The sequence below is a fragment of the Poecilia latipinna genome, unplaced genomic scaffold (assembly GCF_001443285.1).
Source record: "Poecilia latipinna isolate Pla-1442-1.1 unplaced genomic scaffold, P_latipinna-1.0 Scaffold164, whole genome shotgun sequence".
Taxonomy (NCBI): Eukaryota; Metazoa; Chordata; class Actinopteri; order Cyprinodontiformes; family Poeciliidae; genus Poecilia; species Poecilia latipinna.
This window is the reverse complement of record NW_015112780.1, coordinates 81,877-100,889: the sequence shown is the minus strand read 5'-3', so window position 1 is coordinate 100,889 and position 19,013 is coordinate 81,877. Positions and strand designations below refer to the sequence as shown.

The window sequence follows — 19,013 nt, the reverse complement described above, 5'->3', positions numbered from 1 at the left end:
TAGGCCATTCATTGAAGGTGCGCCTTATAATCCGGTGCGCCTTATAGTGCGGAAAATACGGTAATTAGTCCTGTCCAGAGATGTTCACGTCAAGTCAGGCTTGGTGAGCTAATTTGAGCAACTCAAAATTTGTTTTAAATACATTTAAACATCAAACATGTCATTTGATGACAGTAAGGAGGTCTTGGGGCACAAGTGGAGCGAACCTAAATTATCAGATATAAATGAGTTTGGGGAAGGTGAATCAGGATATGAAGGTTAATCGAACCCTTTCAACGTTCAATTATGTTTTCTAGTAGTTCAGTTGTAAGACGAAATAGTTTTTTGTTGTTTTTTTCACCGTTGCAAGGTAATGCAGACGGCGTTTACCGTCTGCCTTACACTGGGTTGTGAACTGTTCCAGTGAAAGTTTAAAGTTATTGCTTGAAGACTGAAACAGATTAACAACGTCTGCAAGGATTAGACTGTGAGATGTCCAAGTCAGAGAACCTTTTCTTTATTACAACATCTTGAGATCTGGTGCAAGAACAACAAGAGTTCAACCTGCTTCTCTTTAATGTTGACAATACAGACGCAACTCTTGCTTTTTGCTTTACAAGCATCTCCTAAACGGAGAGACATTGCTGAGGAGAGGGATGTCGGAGTGTTCTTGCTGAGCTTGCTACCTGCCCTGCCCAATATCAGATAAGATGAACAGAATGGATGAATTTTACTGCTTCTACATGGAAATGGTCTTCATTTGAAATAAACTGCTAGATTTAAAAGTGTAATACAATGAGGTTATTGCCACACTTCAATCCTTGTCAATCGAGTAGAGAAGCTAGAAAAAAAAGGACTCTAAAAATACAATCTTCAGATGAGTGAAGTTTGCATCTCTGATGTAGACTGTAGGAAACACTTCATTGTCTACGCCTGAGAGTGTGAGTGAATCAAACCACCAAGAACACGGTCTTTTGCATTCGCCTGTGACAATGTTGTCTAAGAAGTACAGCAAAGGAAAATTATATCTCAAATCTTAATGAATATTTGCATAATTCATTGACATAGGCTAATAAAAGCCCAGGAGACACATGCATCATCTCTAATTACAATGTTTTACAAGGCAGTATTACAGCAATGTCTAAAATACTTGAATTGCTTAATTCTCATTATAAATTAACTACGGAAAATTGCAAGGCTTGTTGGAACCATTTTGCAGCTTTTACATTGGCTACAAATCTGCTTTTATATATTTTTTTCCTTCATGTTTTGGCAGATGACTGCCTCTTTTTTTTTTTTTTACAAAAACAGAGCCTTCTTGTGCTAGAAACAAGCTTTAAATTCATACCATTTCCTCCTCAGACTCAATTAAGCTGTACATTTCAGCCGCAGTATTCCCAAAACGTCACCATTATTCACAGCAGCTCAAAGACCTCGTTCTTCACTCTCTGGATATAAAAAAAAATAAAAAATCCTTGCTGCTTTTCACTTTTACTGTCATGATGTGTGGTTGAGGAGAGCGGTGAGAGAGACGCCAGGAATCCCAGGCAGTCATGATAAGAGATAATTTAATGATAAACCAGGAGGGACAACAGAAAATCACTGGCAGCACAGGAACAGACACAGACGTGAGACACGACGAGGATCCGACAAAGACAACAGGTGGGGTTAAATACACAGGGAAGGTAATCAGGGAGCGGGATGCAGCTGGGAGCAATCAACAGGGAAGACAGATTCACAGGGGAAACTGGACTAACAGAAAAACTACACAGAAAACACAGATCCTAACATTTACCAATCTTTGCTGTGCCAATGAGTCGATATGTTTGGGAGTAAGAGTGTGGCAAACTGAGGACAAGGTAATGAAAGGCTGTCCAGTATGCAGTCATATCCACGTGCATGCTGAAAGGCTTTCATGTGGACAAAATACCCCTACAGAAACGCAACACAAGAATAAAATACAAAAACATCAGCAATCAATGCAGCGGAGATTATCTCAAGCTTCAAAATGATCCTCACACACTCACTAATCACACAAGTGAGTGGCTTTGCTCCATCTTGTCTTATCCGTTTTCTTCTCCTCTAAAACACACAGGGCTGATCAGAGTAAAACGAGGCTAATTACCCGGTACGGGCTGAGTAAGCAGCGTGGACGCTGTCAGTGTGCTGAGGGAAAAGCCAACAGTAGGTTCATAAACGCAGGCATTAACCATCCAGATTTAAGCCCGCAGCGCTGCCGTGTGGGCTCAGTTTCATAGCGATTGCTTTAACTTTAAAGGATTTGGCTGCTGCAAACAATCAAGACTGAACTTACTGGATGCTTGTTGGGTCAATGACAATAAAACGGAGCTGTAAAAAGGAGGTTTATTTGTCCCCCTCCGCATTTTCCTTTTGCGTTCGTCGTTTGTATATTTGTCCGTGTATGGACATATGGCATGGGCATTTATCTGAATGAGGCACTTGAGGCAACAATGTGAGAACAAAGTGCGAAGTGAGCCGTCGGATGTCTCTGATGGAAACCCGGTGCAGAAAAAGGATTTTCACAACTGTTTTTAGCGGAAAAAAAAAAAAAAAAAAAGACTGACTCGGAACCAGTCTCTCATGGCATTCAGACCGGTGCTTTTTTGAACTTCACCTATTTTATACATGGCTTACTTCAAACAACAGATAGTGATGGAAGATTTCAGACATGGTAACAAAGGCAAAACAAATGTTTTTTTTTTTATTTTCTTTTTTTCCAAGTGGATGCATAAATGTGAGCACAAGCTAATTTACATATCCCCGTGTTGCCCTTTTACACCCATATGCCTGCACCTAGTAAAGATGGATGTTGTTACTTTTAAATCACCTGAATGCTGCCTTATTCATTAAGATGTCACATCTCTGCCTGTGATAGAAGCAGAAAGAAGCAGCCGGGCTACCTTGCAGTACAATTAAAATTTTTAAAGGTCACGCTTTAAACAAAAGGTTAGGTGGATGCACTAACAAAGAAACTAATACTAATAGTTTAATAAATAAACCAATACCAATGGCATGATATTGCATATTTGCTCTGTGTTTTATTGGCTTAGAAATACACTGGATTGGGTAAATATTGCTCCAGTGTCGCCTTCTACTATGATATTCTATCAGGGCAGGCCTGAATATCACAACCCTAAGAGGTCATATGTAGAGGAGACATGTCCCACTGCTACTGAAGCAGTGAAAGAGCAATCGTTGCATACTATGCTATGGTAGCTCTGTTTGCATTTACGAACATTCACTCACTCTGCATGCTGAACGCTCAAATCGGCTCCAACTGACAGACGCCCAAACTATTTTATAGATAATGATACTAATTCACCATTTCATGCTACTAATAGTGTTCAGGGAAGTGAACTTTGATGGAAACGTTAGTGCAAATGCAACGGATGGCGTCTCAACACAGTAAAACGTTGTGAATTTTCCACCTTTCATTCCAGGAAACCTGTATACAGTATACAAGAGAATGGAGGGCACACACATAGCAATAAACATAACAATAAAAATGGCTGGAATTAATTTTTTTTTTTAAAATTGACTTAAATTCTTTCAGCTTAGACCCGCACAAAACCAATTTTTAGACATGTCAACATACATAGCAAGATAAGACACAGTGTTAACGGGGCTTATGTTTTTACTCTTTTCTGCCATCCATTATAGTAGCTTATTTGATTTATCATGTTTGGTATCATTTATGAGCTTTCCTAACAAACCTGGAAAAAAATAAGCTCCTAATGTCTTTTGAAAGACCTGAATACCTACTAGCCTCTTTAAGGGTTGTCTGTTTTAACGTAGAAATCATTTAACCACTGATTTCAATTAATTTGAGGTAAATAAATAGATAAAAAAAATATCAATAAGAGAAAGAACAGACAATAACAGCTGGTCTGTCAATTTTCAAACTGATTTAAATTTTAAAATTTATAGAATCCTGTAAACATCCTCTTCCAGTAACTAGCGTAAAACCTCTCTGCCTTGTTTCAAATAACTGAACAGAGTGATTACTGAGCCTGAGTATTGGAGATGGCACAAACGGAATTAAAACTGAGGAAAAAAATGGGATGGTAAAATCGGCTTCTCCTCTGCGGCGGTTTTTAGAGCCAGTCAGCTGTTTTTCTTTTTTCCTGTTGTATTTTTTTCAGTAACTGGGCCGAGGCGGTCACTCTGTGTAATATTTTTTTTCACGGCTCCAGAAGGCGAAGTGTATTACTCAAAGACTGCTCCTTCTGGAGTTGCAGTTGGCCAGAAAAAGAAGGTGTGAGGTTGCACAAGAAAGAAGAGGAAAAGAAAGTAAAAAAAAAAAAAAAAAAGTAATCAAAAGATCTTAAAGTCCATCTCTGATTACCCATCTTGAGAAATCCACTTTCTGTTACCATGGTAATGGTTTATATATATATACTCTTCCTTTTCCTGTACCAGCAGATCTGTAGTTATTTGCACTTTTTCTGTCTACAGTTTTGTTTCACAGCAATGTGATTAAGAAACTCCACACTGATGTTTTTGTGTAAAATCCATGAACATAAAGGAAAGCAAATATATCTATTTTAAGATTTATGTGAAGTATTGTGAATATTCTGTGTTCAAATACAGTAGAAGCTTTCCAGGCTTTTTCTGAGTTCTTTCTCAAGTTTAGCCAACTGATGAAAACTTCTTGACAGCCAGAACAACCAGACGTAAAAAAAAAAAAAAAGGGCATTGACCTTTTCTAGCCGTGTTGCTTTGTGTGCGTCTCCTCGTGCTTCTTCACCTGCTTTCAGCTTCATTTTTTTTTTTTTGTAACTTGAAAAGGTGCTTGGAAACCATGCAAGCATCTTTTAAGAAAAGGGTGACTATTTCCCACCAAAACTTTAAGATATGGAATGGTTTGTGTCTGAAAACCAGATAATTACCCAAGCAAAGTCCTACCCTGCACCTTCTCTAATTGGCTGTCAAAGAGTTGAACAAAAGAAAGGGCACAAAGGACGAAGAAAAGGGAAAAGTTGCAACCGAATACAGGCTCCCTTACTACTGGTTACAGAGTTGGGGACTGCTGCTGTTTGTTCGATCTTTTTCCACAAACCTCACCTTTGTTCAACACGTATGCACTTTAATCAGTACACAATGATGAAAATACAATGCTGTGCAGGAGTCTACAATCTTATAATCTCACTCTGTTTTACTTCCATGACGCCAGACCTTGTAGTGGTCAGTTTCATGCGGTTTGGATGGAATAGTTATGATACAATTTATTTGGCTTACTTATGTGGGAATGAGAAAAAAAAAAAAAAAAAAGTTTTTTTTTATATCAAGATTTCAATGTTAACCCCTTAGCTGTCATGATCATGACACAGGCATGCTAATGGATCGACCCATTGACTTATGTGAGGATTTTGAGGGTGACAGATAAAAGGGTTAATACCTTACATTAAATCCTTGCAACATATGATGTCTCGTTCTAGACGGAAAATGAAGAAACTAAAGTCTGGAGACCGCAAGCCTCATCGAGACAAACTGTATCTGCAGCTGTTTAAAACTTTTGCGTGTTACTGTAGAAGAGGAGGATTCCGCTCCTTACCTTTCCTCACGATTCTGGCCAACACACACTCTCCCACCGTGGCGAGGCGTTGGGTTGCTGCAGGAGCGTTGACGCACCTGGAAGCCGATCCCACAACTGGTGCTGCAAGGGGACCAGGAAGTCCAGGGAGTCCAAGCTCCATTTCTATGACGATACGAAAAGTAACATCAGACTCGGACATTCGCCAGAGAGACGAATCAAATATCAGTTTCTTACGTTTATTTGGCCTTGGTACAGTATTACTAACTTGAGGAATAATGAACATGACTTAAACTTTCTGACTCAAATACAGTAGTGAGTAAAACTATAGCTATACAACCACTCTCACATACAAATGTCAATGTCTTACAGAAGAAAAGATAAAATACACAATGATGTTTCATACATAAAACAGAATCACAAAACTCAAAGCAGTAATGAAGGTCCTTGGGGGGGAAAAAAATGTCTTCAGTTCTTTTCTAGAAATATCGCCCTATATGTGTAATCGAGGTGCCAGCAATTAGATAATTCAGTCCTCTTGAGTGCTAAAGATGGTGTGATGGGCTGTAAAAGATTCTGATTAGATGACCTCAGGTCAGTCAAGCAAGCTTCCATCTAAAGCTCTAAAGCAGTGGTCCCCAAACTTTTTCCTGTGAGGGCCACTTAACTTTTCCCTTCTCTGGTGGGGGGCCGGAAATTGTTGAGGGGGACTAGGGGGTGCGTTTCTCGATTGATTTTTACCCAGAAAGCATATGGGCAAAAACCATGAGTGAAACGGTCACTGGGACTGTCTAGTATATATTCCATTGAGGGAAAGTAACTATAACATATTAATTTCTCATATGTTAACATAAAGGCTCGTTTTGATGAAGTATAAGCTGCTACTTACAGGCATCGCTTCGAAGAATTCAACCTGGAATGCGGCGTTCATAACAGACACGTGTGTTCATCTGCTCTACCGCTAGCAAACAACCGTACTGATTAAATAACATAAAAGTCAAGCAGTTCCCATGCATGCATGGCAGCAATGCGCCATGCAAAACAAAACACCCACAGTTTACAGGACACACTTCCTGCTAAAGAGCCCCCTGGTGGTTGAAGAAAAATCCACATATAAACCGGAAAATACAATTTAAGAAAAAAAATCTGAATGCTCTCTGGTATTGTTCAGGGGGCCGGACCAAATGTGGAGGCGGGCCGGATCCGGCCCACGGGCCGTAGTTTGGGGACCCCTGCTCTAAAGGTAAGATCAAGTTTTTTTTTGTTTTTTTTTATATGGATTCTAAAACTGCCTGGTAGCCACTGAAATCAAAAGTTACAAATTCTTTTGTTCTTTTATTTAAGAGAACTCTAATAGTCCCAGCAGAGTTTCAAAGATGCCCTTTCTCATTTAAAACAAACATTCCTTAAAAGAATAAAAAAAACCCTCTCTAATTATGTTTGAGGTACAAGTTCCAGGTACAAAGCTCCTTTAGATATGACAGAAAAAGAGACTATTTCTATGAGAATTTAAAGAACCGAGTGGTTGTTTTTAGGCCACCGTCTGGTGCAACACCTGAAATTTCGGCTTTATAATGTAGGTAAAGAAGTTCATTAGAGAGGTTCAAATGAGTATTAATTCTTCAGAAGCAGGTGAAATTATCACGTGACTGGAAATGTGGAGCATGAGTTTCTCTAAACTCAGTATTTAACTTGAGAGTGTTAAACCTTTAATGAGGAAGTGTGAAAAAGCTCCAATGTTCAATCAACACTTGTAAGCTCAAAGTAACAGAATGAAAACGTCACAAAAAAAAAAAAAAGAAAAATCATTTGTAGGGTGTTGATCTCTAATGGCTGGGTGTGAGGATGCAGGGGGTATATCTGTTAATTTTTTTTTTTTTTTACTTTATAATATTCAAAAATGATAAAGAAGAACAGCATCAGAATAATATACCGGGAACAGTTGGCGACTTCAACGCTGATCCCATAGCACTTCTGGCCGCCACACTGAGGGGCGGGATTATCGCAGGCTCTCGTCCGACACAGACAAGCCCCTGAGCTGCCTCCGTCATTGTGGGTGCAGGTGGACCAGCCAGACCAGGCACCAAAGCCCCCATCGACTGTAACGTTACGGACCTGTTGGTGACAAACAGGACCAAAAATAAAACACGTTGAATGTCATGTTTTTGTTTTTTTTTTCTCAGAAATGGGTCATTGCATCAGTGTGGCTTTCAGGAATATGCTGCTCTGGGAGATCATCGGTACAAAATCAAAATGTTTTCCTCAAATAGATGCAAAAAAAAAAAAAAAAAAAAAAAAAACCATTAAATCGTCTGCTGCATGTCAAAAAAATTGAGCAGTTGTCTGCTATAACCATGAGGTAAGACAGAATCTGCTGCATGGTATAATGGAATTCCAAAACAGAAAGAGAGAAACTCGGAATATGCACATTCATGAAACACCAATACATGGAAACAAAATGGGGCCTCGTCATCAAATACATGAAGCAAAAACAGAATCAAACTGGAAAGATCAGATATTAGAAGAGCAAAAATTACAAGTGTGATGGCCTGGTTGTAAGGGCCAATCGACAGATTTAGCACTGAGGATGCTATGAGCCCAGGGTTGGTGCAACATTTTGGGATAATTTCAAAATGCAAAAAGCATCATCACACCAGCGGAAGAGAGCGCGATCATCATCTGTTTGGCAGAAGCAAAACAACGCCTGGCCTCTGCTCTTATTGGTAATTGAATTTTGCCGTGTGCCTAAATGAGAAACGCTTGGACCGGGCACACAACATCTGCAACAATGGGCAGCCAAGGAAGCAAACGGCTACACAGATGCAGCCAATAAAGCCAATATTGTAGCATTATTCAGGCTGAGAGTGCGAGTGATTTGGTAGCTGTGTAATGTCTACTGAATTATTTACTTAAGGTTGTACAAGATGCAATATTCAATAACCGATCCAACACTGTGTGGCTTTTATAAGGAAAGTAATCATAATTTGCTTTAATGCTTATACGTCAGAAGAGAAATAACAGAGACTAGATATTATCTCAAATGTAAATCCATAGCAGATCCCAGTGGCAAAAGAGAGGCCTATTTTATTTTTTTTACAAAGTTTAACATCACACATGCAGAATAGGAGATATGGCAAGAGTTCAAAAAGCTGTGAGGGATGTCCATTTTACTTGAATCGAAATATTAATCTGGGACTAAAACCTCCTCGACGGGCCAACAGCAAAACTGCCTTCTTTTAAAAGTAAGACATCTTTCACCACAGATATAAGACTGCAATGCCAGATGGCGCTTGTGAATTCGTTGGTGAAGCACATCTCCTATCTCTGCCTACACAACACTTCTCAGTATGCAAAACCTTGGCTGGCTTTTAACTTTAGACCACCACTTTGCAGAAGTGTGCAGCCGAATAGACACCAAGTCAGTTATATAAACCTTTGCACACCGTTAATGGACTCATAGGGCGTGCAAGTGCAATGGTGATTAAAGAAATGGTCTATTTTAGTTTTTTTTTTTCCCTTTCACATCTTGTTGAGTTATTTTAAACAGCTATATTTCTTTTTCTTGTCTGGACTTCAGTCTCTGCATAATACGTCTATTTCTTGTTCTCGGTGTCACATTTTAGAAATAATGGAGCAATACTGTCTTCATCTGTTAGTGTTAAAGTGTCAACTCAGATGATTGACATCTACAGGCAGTTTTTTTCCTCCCGAGAATGCACTAAAGGGACTTTTTATCCCTCCTGCTTAGGGATTCTTTTGGTTTACCAGAATTACGTAGCTGATGAGAGAGAGGTGCAAATTTTAGTCCTGGACCTAAAAGCTCTTAGCCTGGTAAAAAAAAAAAAAAAACAGCCGCTGGTTCTGCAATTAGATTTAAACACAGTGTCTGAGGAGGTGTGTGAAGTCTGGGTTGTAGTTCTTTTTTTTTGCCATCTCATTGCAGCTCAGCATGACCTCGGATGAACTGACTAAGACATCAATTTCTGGGAAGACTGGTAACTGTATCACATGTTTTCCACTTGAGAATAATCTTTCTCTCTGGTGAGTGACAGACTTCAAGTAGTGCTTTTAAATCTTCCCAGATTGACAAGCAGTGAAAATTACTTTCCTTGGGTCTGTTGATGGCTTTGGTGGGATGCTAACAATCATGTGTGCTCCATCCCGGCAAAGTGTAAAACGTCTTGTTTTGGACATGTGCAAAACAGCACATTTAATTTGTTTGTTATTAGTTTTAATCGGACTCTGCGTCTTTAAAGTACAAAGTTACCACTGCTTTTTAATTTTGTGTGATCCTAATGATAGGGGAAAAAAAAAAGTCAATACAATAATAGGATATGGTTGGCTGCATTTTGTTTGCCGACGTTGCAAGTAAAGAACAGCTTAAAAAAAGTGGGTTATGATTTTCTTTTCTGATGCTTTTCTATTGATGACTAGAATTTTATTAAGAATAATTCTTGTAGAGAGGAGGCCGAGGATTGTTTGTGCTTACGATTTATGCTAAGATAAGCATATAGCGCCTAAAGTCAAGCTACATATTTAATAAGCCAACATGAGCGATATCAGTTCCCCTGTCCGTATTCCATCCAATAAATCAGAAAGATAAAGTGTTTTAAATAATGAAAAACATACAGCAGAGTTTATGTTTTCTATTTTTTTTATAGCCTTTTAAACATAGTGGTTTGTGCAAAGACTATTTATCTCCAAGAATAAAGGATTTTCCCTCAGAGGCTTGAGTGTCAAATATTCATCTGGATCTCCGATGTGCTTTGCTTGTCAATAAGGTCCACATGAAAGATAAAGGAAGTTAATATCTCTCAAACAGAAAAAAAGTATGATAGACTGTAATATGGCCCTAAAGGAAGAGAGTGAAATGTTGCTGCAAGCTTCTGCATAGATAATTCACTTCAACTAGAACAGAAAACAAGCCTATAATGTGTCCATCTAGTCATCCAATTTTTTTGTACCCGCTACTCTTCGCAAGGTCATGGGTGAGCTAGTTCTGCTCTCCAGTGATCGCTGGGCGTGAGACGGGGTACATTGCCAGTTTTTCACAGGTCAACATAGATGCATGCAGGACACACATTCACGTAACACACACACACACGCACACACACACGCACGCATACGCACGCACACACACACACACACACACACACACAGTCCCACCTGAGGTTGGCTTTGAATTGACATGCATTCATTCTTCTGGAGTGTGGGGGGGAGGGAAACCCAGAAGACATGGAGACAACCCAAACATGGATGACAAGAAAGACCCCAGTTGGCAGGAGTGCTAACAACTGAAGCTATTGATAAAGCTATTGTTGTAATATATATATATTTTTTTCATGTGAACTACTATTTGTTCAGTGCTTTAGTGTTTACTTATTGGTCTTGTGATAATCATTATGGTCAAACACTCCAGTTTTAGTTTCACAAGGTCAATGGACATAAAGGAAGGTCACTGTCCCAGTCTGATTTTTTTTTAAGCTTTGTTTTTCTCATAACGGCATCTTCATCTCGGAGTGGCCTTTCAGCCCATGACAATACTGGACTCGTTGCGGTGTGAAAAGTGATGCTCTCTTACAAGCGTTATTTGGTTGGCTCTCACGTTTTGCATGAAAACATATCCTACACAGTTTATCGTGGCATGATCTCAAGTTTTACAAACTCCCTAAAGCTGCAGTAGGGAGTTGCAAGAAAACTCAGGACCTACCCATACAAGTCCCTGTCCTTGCTCTCTGCTGTGTTGCTGCTCTCAGAGTAAGATGAAAGGCTATGTGTCTTTTTAAACAGCATACGTAAATATCAAGTTTCAATTGCATGTAAATTTAAGTGCTGCAACACAATATAACCACGTAGATGCGACAGGACAAGATATCTTTGCTAAAGAATATTTAAACTAAGCATTCCACATCCCTCTGCGTGCTTCATCACCTATCACTGCGAGACACGTTTTTATTAAAGGATGAATTTGATCAGCAGATAATGGAAACTTCTAGTTATTGTACAAATGCAAAGCCAGCTTGTCTTTGCTTTGCTCTAAAGGACTAATGTGCAAATCCGTTGACATTTCAGTTAGGATTTATGCAGAAATACGGGAATTACAAAGTGCGTTATGCCGTATTATATGCAAAGATCATAGGGCAGACTCATACTCACTGGACATTTTGTGATGCTCTGCTCCCACTGGCTCATTCTGACACTTTCCTCCAGGGTGGTGCATTTTTTCAGCAACAAATCCCAGCCACAATACGGGTCCCTGGCTCCTACGCAGGCTCTAAAGGGTAGGAATACAATGGCCCTATTAGAGGGGTTTTGTGAGTCTGTTGTGTCACACAGATGCCTGTGCCTTAGAATGGCATGGATTCAGCTAGACAGAAGGAGACAGTTGAGGAAGGTAATAAGTGGTGGTTTCAGTGTCTTATTAAAATATAAGAGGCAGCAGAGATTGGCTGGTAGCAGAAAGTATAATTGAATATGTCAGAGGAGAGAAAACGGACAGAAAAAAGAAAGTAACAGAACAAATGAAAGCACTACTAAAGCTAGGGGAAAAAAAAAAAATATGTAGAATTGCCCCGGAATGTAGAACATGATCATGCATTGGGCCCAACATCATATTCAGATCATATTCAATGTGAGGATATTGTCAGTATATGTATATATTGTGGCATATGTCTTTTTCAGAAACTGCAGCAGCACATGGTTTGTTGAGAGTAATAAAGCTACTCTTTTCATATAAAGACAAGGCCGTGGTGACAGTGCGGTGACATATCTTTCGGCCGCAGGCGTCAACGTTGCATGACATGCCCCGGTGGAAACAGTGATTTTTTTTTTTTTTTTTTTTTCCTGAGAGGTTTCATAACAAAGAGACAGAATATAGTCACAATCTAGAATGAATGAGTAAGAAACAAGTGATTCACATGCTTTAGTATCCATCCCAGTGACAGCTGTAAAAAGGAGAAAGGGCTGGTGCTTCTGTGTAAAAATGATGGTGCTGTATTACCACGGGGCTGGGGAAGTGCTTGGGCCAATATGAGAGATGACAGACACAATTCTGCTTCTCGGAAAATCAAAGTCATACACAGTATAAGTAAAAAGGTGTAGAGTGTATACTGCACAGTGCAAGGACAGTACAAGGACATACTTTTCACGTGATTGGCATTTCTCAAAGTCCTTTTTCATAGGTAATCTTTAAATTATCTGAGCAACAACTTGGGTATTTTTTTTAGCTGCGGGCCATGACTGTCGATATGATCTGAAATAGATGCCTAAATTATATATAATTTGCGTCTAGTTGCGTCTGTAAATAAGGAACATGAGGTTCACATTGTGTGGTATTGCTCCACAAGAAATAAAAAAAGACACAAGATGTGCCACTCTATAAATACAAGGTGATGGTATTACCGAATGACGCCAGATGATAGAACTAAAAGAAAAAATAAACACATCAGGGCCTATCTTCCGGAGGGGATTGAGGTCTTCCAAATTATGTATCCACACAACAAAAGCACAAAAAAGGCATCATTCCAACATTTCAAGCCTGTCTCTAAAAGTATTGTCAAAGACAAAACGTAGCTATTAGCAACTGACACGTGTGTCCTTGGTGAAGTTTCTTTCATCCGTTTTGTCTGTTCTAACTTTTTCAGCCTTCGTATAAAAAGAGAAACAGTGAATGCGATGAAGTGACTGCATTACGTACTGCAGAGCAGCGGCTGTAATATGACGCATTAAGGCGGCGGTGTGCAACAGCAATGGTGCAACGGAATAATAAAGGTGCAATTTGTCAGCGCGACGGCAGACAGGATTCAAATCTTGATGTGAATCCTATGATTAGCTTTTACACCCGAGTTTGGCTGTATTTATTCAGAGACGTGGCAGCCTACAACACAGACAGAAACTGAAAATATCTGATTAAACTTCAGAACGCTGCACGAGGCAGAGAGCACATGGTTTTTTGCGCAATGGGTCAATCAGCTGGGGAGGCAGTCAGAGGACAGCCACGAGCACCTCCAGTGGATCAGACAAAGCTGATTTGCAGGATTTAAAGTTTTAGCTCAGGCCTGGTGCTCTCAGATAAAAACCATCTTATGAAAAAGAAAACAAAATACGGCTCGAAAACTTTGTTTGCACATTTGCCTTTGACAGCTCCCACTGAGATTAATAGTGTTTTCTTTGTTCACGGACTCACTCTCTGCTCTTGTGGTAGCTGCATCTCTTGAGCGGTATCTTGATGACCTGGTCCCTGAAGCCCACGTAAAGCTCGCTGCGGCTGTGCAGGATCAGCAGGCTCCGTATCGGCTGCCTCTTCCTGGGCGGGAACAACTCGATCTCCTCCAATAGGCAGCTCCCCGTGGACTGGTTGAGAGGAGACAGCACTTTTCTGATAGTGCCATAATCTGGACGAGAAAGTGGGGAGAAGAGAGGATTATGTCACAAAGAGGAAATAGGGGCCGATAATCCACAAGAGAAAAGGTAAAGTAATGGGGGAAAGAGCAGGATAAGAATAACAGAGGGTTTTGAAGAGGAAAACCAACAAATAATCTATGCTGAATGGGGAGAACTACACTCAGCACTGTGAACTACTGAACAATTGCTTCCTGAAGGAGGCTGTGGAGAGAGGAATAAAAGAGAAATGGGGTTGGATGTACAAAGCCTGGTTAAAGCATCAATATGCAGCACTGCAGACATAACGGAAGAGTTGATGAGGCACCTGAATGCATGATTTCTGGCCTACTTTTTCTTAAGGGAATATTCTAAGGGATGAAGCTGCTTTGTAGCTATAAAAGAGAGCGAAACGTGTAGAAATCTGTGTCATCGTGAGTGTATTCTGACCTTTAATTTTGTAAGGTAGGCCCAGTGAGACACACTTTGAGGCAAATTTACTTTTGGGAGAGCGAAAACAAACATAATCCATTATACTTGCAGTCCCCTGGGCGGGCCAAAGGTAATTAGGTGTACAGTGGAGGCATAGGGAGAAGGGCAAAATGCTAATAGGTAACTTAAAGGCATGAAATGTAGAAGTTAAGTTTTGCCCCAGGCAGTGTGGTCAGTAATGCTGCAGCAACTTGAGGTGATACGTACAATAAGAGACTTGAACCTTTCAGAATAAAAACCAGATTTACTGTTTTTTGTTGTTGTTGTTAAACTTCTATGCATTTCAATGGGATTTTATGTGATAGAACAACACAAAGCAGTGGCAGTTCTGGCCTTCATAGAGTAACAAAAAGAAAACCAGTGTTGAAAAGATGACATGCAACCAGAGCTACACTAAAAAAAGATTAGATCGCAGCATATCAATGTGCTGTGCATGAATGAGCCTAAGTCCAGACAAATCCGTAAACATGTCATCCAGTTTCAATATTTTGCAAAGAAAAACCAATATAAATTTGATTCTCACAGCTGATATGCCAAAAAACTTGCAACTGCAATTGCAGCATGAAGGGATTTTGCAAAGTGTTGATCCAGAAGGCTCAACACAAAGGCATTCACTATTTACACATTTAGTTGTGCAAAAATCTTTCTTCTGCTTCACAGTGATTTATTTGCTTTTATTTTGTTCAACCACCTTAAATTCCCAATGAGACATGTTGAAGTTTGTGATTGGATTATGAAAAAAAATTGTTAAACGAGCATAAATATTTTTACAAGACAATGTAAGTAAAATTCAACTTTAACTGTTAGAACTTGATTTGTTAAAGTACATTTGCTAAGTTGTATTATTTTTTTAACTTTAGCAGCTTGTAACTATGATTACAAAGTTGTGTGCAGAACTTTATTTATGACCCTTCTATTAAACTGATTTAATTTAATTTTGTTTTTAAATTAATTACTACACTATCCTGGTTCTTATTTTCTTTTTTTTAATAACTTTTCTTTGCAAGGCAGAATAAAACGGCCCTTTGTGAAGCCTAAAATATCTCATAATGTCCTATTATCTAATTTGGCATGTATTAAAGTGCTGCTGTGTGCGTTTGGAGGCGTGCACGTCAATGTTTCAGATTCTTTATTCCATCAAATCTACCACTGAGAAAGAAAAAATGACCAGCAGGAAACACTAAGGAGGCTGAATAACGGCTTCACTTCTGCTCAGCTCAGCAAGCTGCACGGTTGTTTGAAAGAGCCTCACACTTCGACATCTTTGAACTCCCGGCTGGAGCTATTAGATTTCCCCACAATGGCCCCAATCAGTGGGGTGCGTTTAGGCGTTAATAACAGCGTGCGATTAGGTACAGTATGAGTGCAAGCCAATGGCCCTGGCAGTGGTTCAGATGTTTTCATTAGTGTCTGGTTAGTGTCTGGGGAACTTGCAGTGTGGGCAGCTCTGGTTCAGTGCTGCATTGATCACAGCAGCATGCAAACAATGAGAGGGGAGTTTTTGAGGGAGATGCCAAGCAAGGAGGAAGTGAACTGGAACAGATTGCAAGAGTGTGTTTGTGTGTGTGTGTATGAGAGAGAGAGTGACTGTACATATGCGTGTATCATATACGACATGTGAAATATCTTAAAATAACACAGACTCTTTAACAGGAGGATCATGCTGCCATTTCCCAGCGGGCTTTTTTTTTTGGTACATTAGTAGAGCAAAGTGGGTCACTGCACTCAAAATTCTGTTCAGCACACCTGTTTGTCGCCCGTGCTACATTACAGCAACTCATCAAATAATAACAGGTAACTGGAGACCTTTTGTTGCCAAGTCTGACATCATCGCAGGATCACACCAGTTTGGATCAAACAATGTACTGATAAGCAGATGGTGCCAAACGTACACACTGGACAGAGTAAATGTGTAATGACCGCACATGTGTCATTTGTCTCTCTCTAGACATGACTATTGGCTGTTTTATGGTGCAATACAGAAGAGCGATTACATTTTCATGAAAAAAATGCTTCTTCTGTCATCTATATGTGTGACTGCATGAGGCTTCGTAGCATATGTGGAACATGTGTATGTAAAAGGTCATGAAGCTCATGTAAAAGCAGACTCTTTGATGATGTTGATACAGATTGACTGGCATTGTTCTGCTTCTTACGAGACACTTCTTTCATGTGCAGAGTGCATTTCAAGGCCTTCGAGCTCCTAGGCCTTTTTTTTTTTTTTTTTAGAACCATCAATATTCACAGCAATAAAAGTAAGGATGAATAAAACATTGAGGCAATGTGTGTATTAAGGTAATTTATCTGGTCTCAGTCCTGAGGACTACCACAAGTAAGTAATTAAACAGAGTTTGTCCACAATTTTAGTTGCCACAAACTTGAATGTATTTCATTGTGTGTGTTTTTTTTTAAATATCTCCAAATTAGTCAAGCTAGATGTGTATGAATATTAATTATGAAGTCTTGCCCCAGTTTCTTCTTTCAATCTAAAAAAATATTCATAGCTCTTATTGCATGTATAGGTAGAAGTGATTACAGTCCAGTCATTTTTGCCTTTCCTTCAACAACATAAATTTGTGTAGAGCCACAAAATGTGCACTGCCCCTCAAAAAACATTTGGTTATTTCGTTCTATGAATATGTAGTGCAAAGAATTTTGCTTGCATTTCTATTTTTTGATTTAGTATGAACGTCAAACATCAACAGGAAAAAGGAGTAAGTGTTCCTATTGGATGAAACCATAGGACCAACTTGTTCCTTTATTTGAAACATTTAAAAAAAAAAAAATAGTAACCTTTCAAAAACAAGGGGAAAACTGCATGAGTTTAATTCTAAACCTAAAAGAACAACTTTCTCCTGTACCGCTGACACAGCTTTTTTTATTAGAAAAACAAAAAAAGAAGTTGCTCAAGGTACTTTACCAGTGGCCAAATAAATGATGTGGAACAGCGTGTCTTTCCCTTGCACCACATCCACTGCTATATGAGTGAAGCGCACGTTGTCTTCCATGAAATAAGGAACGGGGACCACTGGCTGGACCACCTCATGCATCAGCAGAAACTTCTGTGCATCCTGCAGGTTCCTTTGAGTCAGGTTCACATAGGAGCCGGAGTTGATGGTGCCGCACTGTACAGATGGCAAAAAAGTTTGCAAGAATATGACATTAGACTTTATTACATTCATAAATGTCTACGGTTTTAAGGATTACAGGATAATACGCTTAGGGTTTTTTTTCTTTTTCCAGAAATAAACCAAGAGATGGAAATTTAAGGGAAGGAGTGATTAAATGAACAAGCAGGATCATTGCCTCTTTTAGTTGGTTTTGCTATCCTCCCAACTTTCAAGGCTTTGTAGTCACAGAGTTTGATGGAAAGAGACTGAATGAGTGTTTCACTGAGTGGGTAGTTATCTCTTTTATGAGATTTCCCACTCATATGCATACATATTGCTGGTAAGCTTTATTGCTACGTGGAAAATAATATTTCCGGATTGTGTCATTCTTTCAGCTCAGAAATGATAACTTCAAAAAGTGTCTGAGACCTCATTGTTTTCATTATTAATATTTTTAGAGAGACTCGCGGGGAATCTGTGTCAGTCGAAGATGGACAAGCAATGATTTAGTGGTGAGGAAATCTGTTGTCACAAAGTGACAATAAATAAATGCATTTTTCTAGCTTTATTGTTTCATTCTGGAGACAAGTCTTGATTTCTTAAAGGTAGTAAGATTCATAGTTATAATCAAAAATGTTTAATATTTAAGACTAAGTTTATCCAAGGGTGGTAATTACAAATACACATCAACAGATTACTACTTCAAATCATGAAATACGATAAAAAAAAAGGTTAAATTTATATCTTTGGATGTAACATGGTAAAATGTAAAAAAAAATTCCAAATGGGCTGTATACTTTTGGACGGCACTGTACGTAGCTAATCTTTGCCTAAGAAAAGCCATTTCCATGATATGATGAATCTGGTGTGAATTTTTTCCTCTTTGAAGTGGAGAGGACATGGTGCAGGACAAAAGCCAGCATAGCTAAGGGAGAGCTGGGAAACTAAAGCTAACCAAGCGTGCCCCTCTCAGTAAATGATGTCCCATGATGAGCTCGGGATTTTTGAATTGAGGCATCTTTCACAAAGAACAGGCTTCCACCAGAACACAGGGCAGAGAAAACAAAAATACGTCTTGCATGGCAATTACACCACCCAAAACAGACCGCTGCTGTTTTAATTATAGTATCGAATTGCGTTTTCTCATCTCCGGGCTAGCACTGCACCTTTTTTACTGCTAAGCTGAGGCTGAACTCTGGCTGGCGATTTGTTCCTGGGAGACAAGCTTCAACGGCAGCATTATGGACACGTTATACAGATCAATCCTCGGCCTTTACAGGGCTGACAAGCGACAATCATGAAGGGCTTCTAGTCTGATGAACGGATCAGTGCTCCTGCAAGTTCAGAATGTGAGAAATTGCAGCCCTGAAAGACTACAAGACATCCAAAACTGTGCTTGCCAGTGTCTCAAATAATCATCCTGCCCCTGGCAAAAAAAAAAAAAAAAAAAAAAAAAATTTTGTTAATGGGTTTTCAGGTGGGGTGTTTGGAAAAAACAG

General features: G+C 39.4%; 1 protein-coding gene across 4 annotated transcripts in view; it reads right to left on the bottom strand.

The window, feature by feature from the left end:
* Window positions 1–19,013, bottom strand: part of sema5a (sema domain, seven thrombospondin repeats (type 1 and type 1-like), transmembrane domain (TM) and short cytoplasmic domain, (semaphorin) 5A) — a 173,679-nt gene that overhangs the window by 73,158 nt on the left and 81,508 nt on the right. For all 4 annotated transcript variants that reach the window (XR_001424644.1, XR_001424643.1, XM_015029807.1 and 1 more), the window contains exons 10-14: window positions 17,325–17,529; window positions 13,719–13,926; window positions 11,690–11,807; window positions 7,467–7,648; window positions 5,555–5,698 (exon numbers count right to left, since the gene is read on the bottom strand). Coding sequence is in view for 2 of the 4 variants with exons in the window: in XM_015029807.1 (XP_014885293.1) it covers window positions 5,555–5,698; window positions 7,467–7,648; window positions 11,690–11,807; window positions 13,719–13,926; window positions 17,325–17,529 (857 nt within the window). In the remaining 2 variants the exon portion in view is untranslated. The remainder of the gene's footprint in view (window positions 1–5,554; window positions 5,699–7,466; window positions 7,649–11,689; window positions 11,808–13,718; window positions 13,927–17,324; window positions 17,530–19,013) is intronic.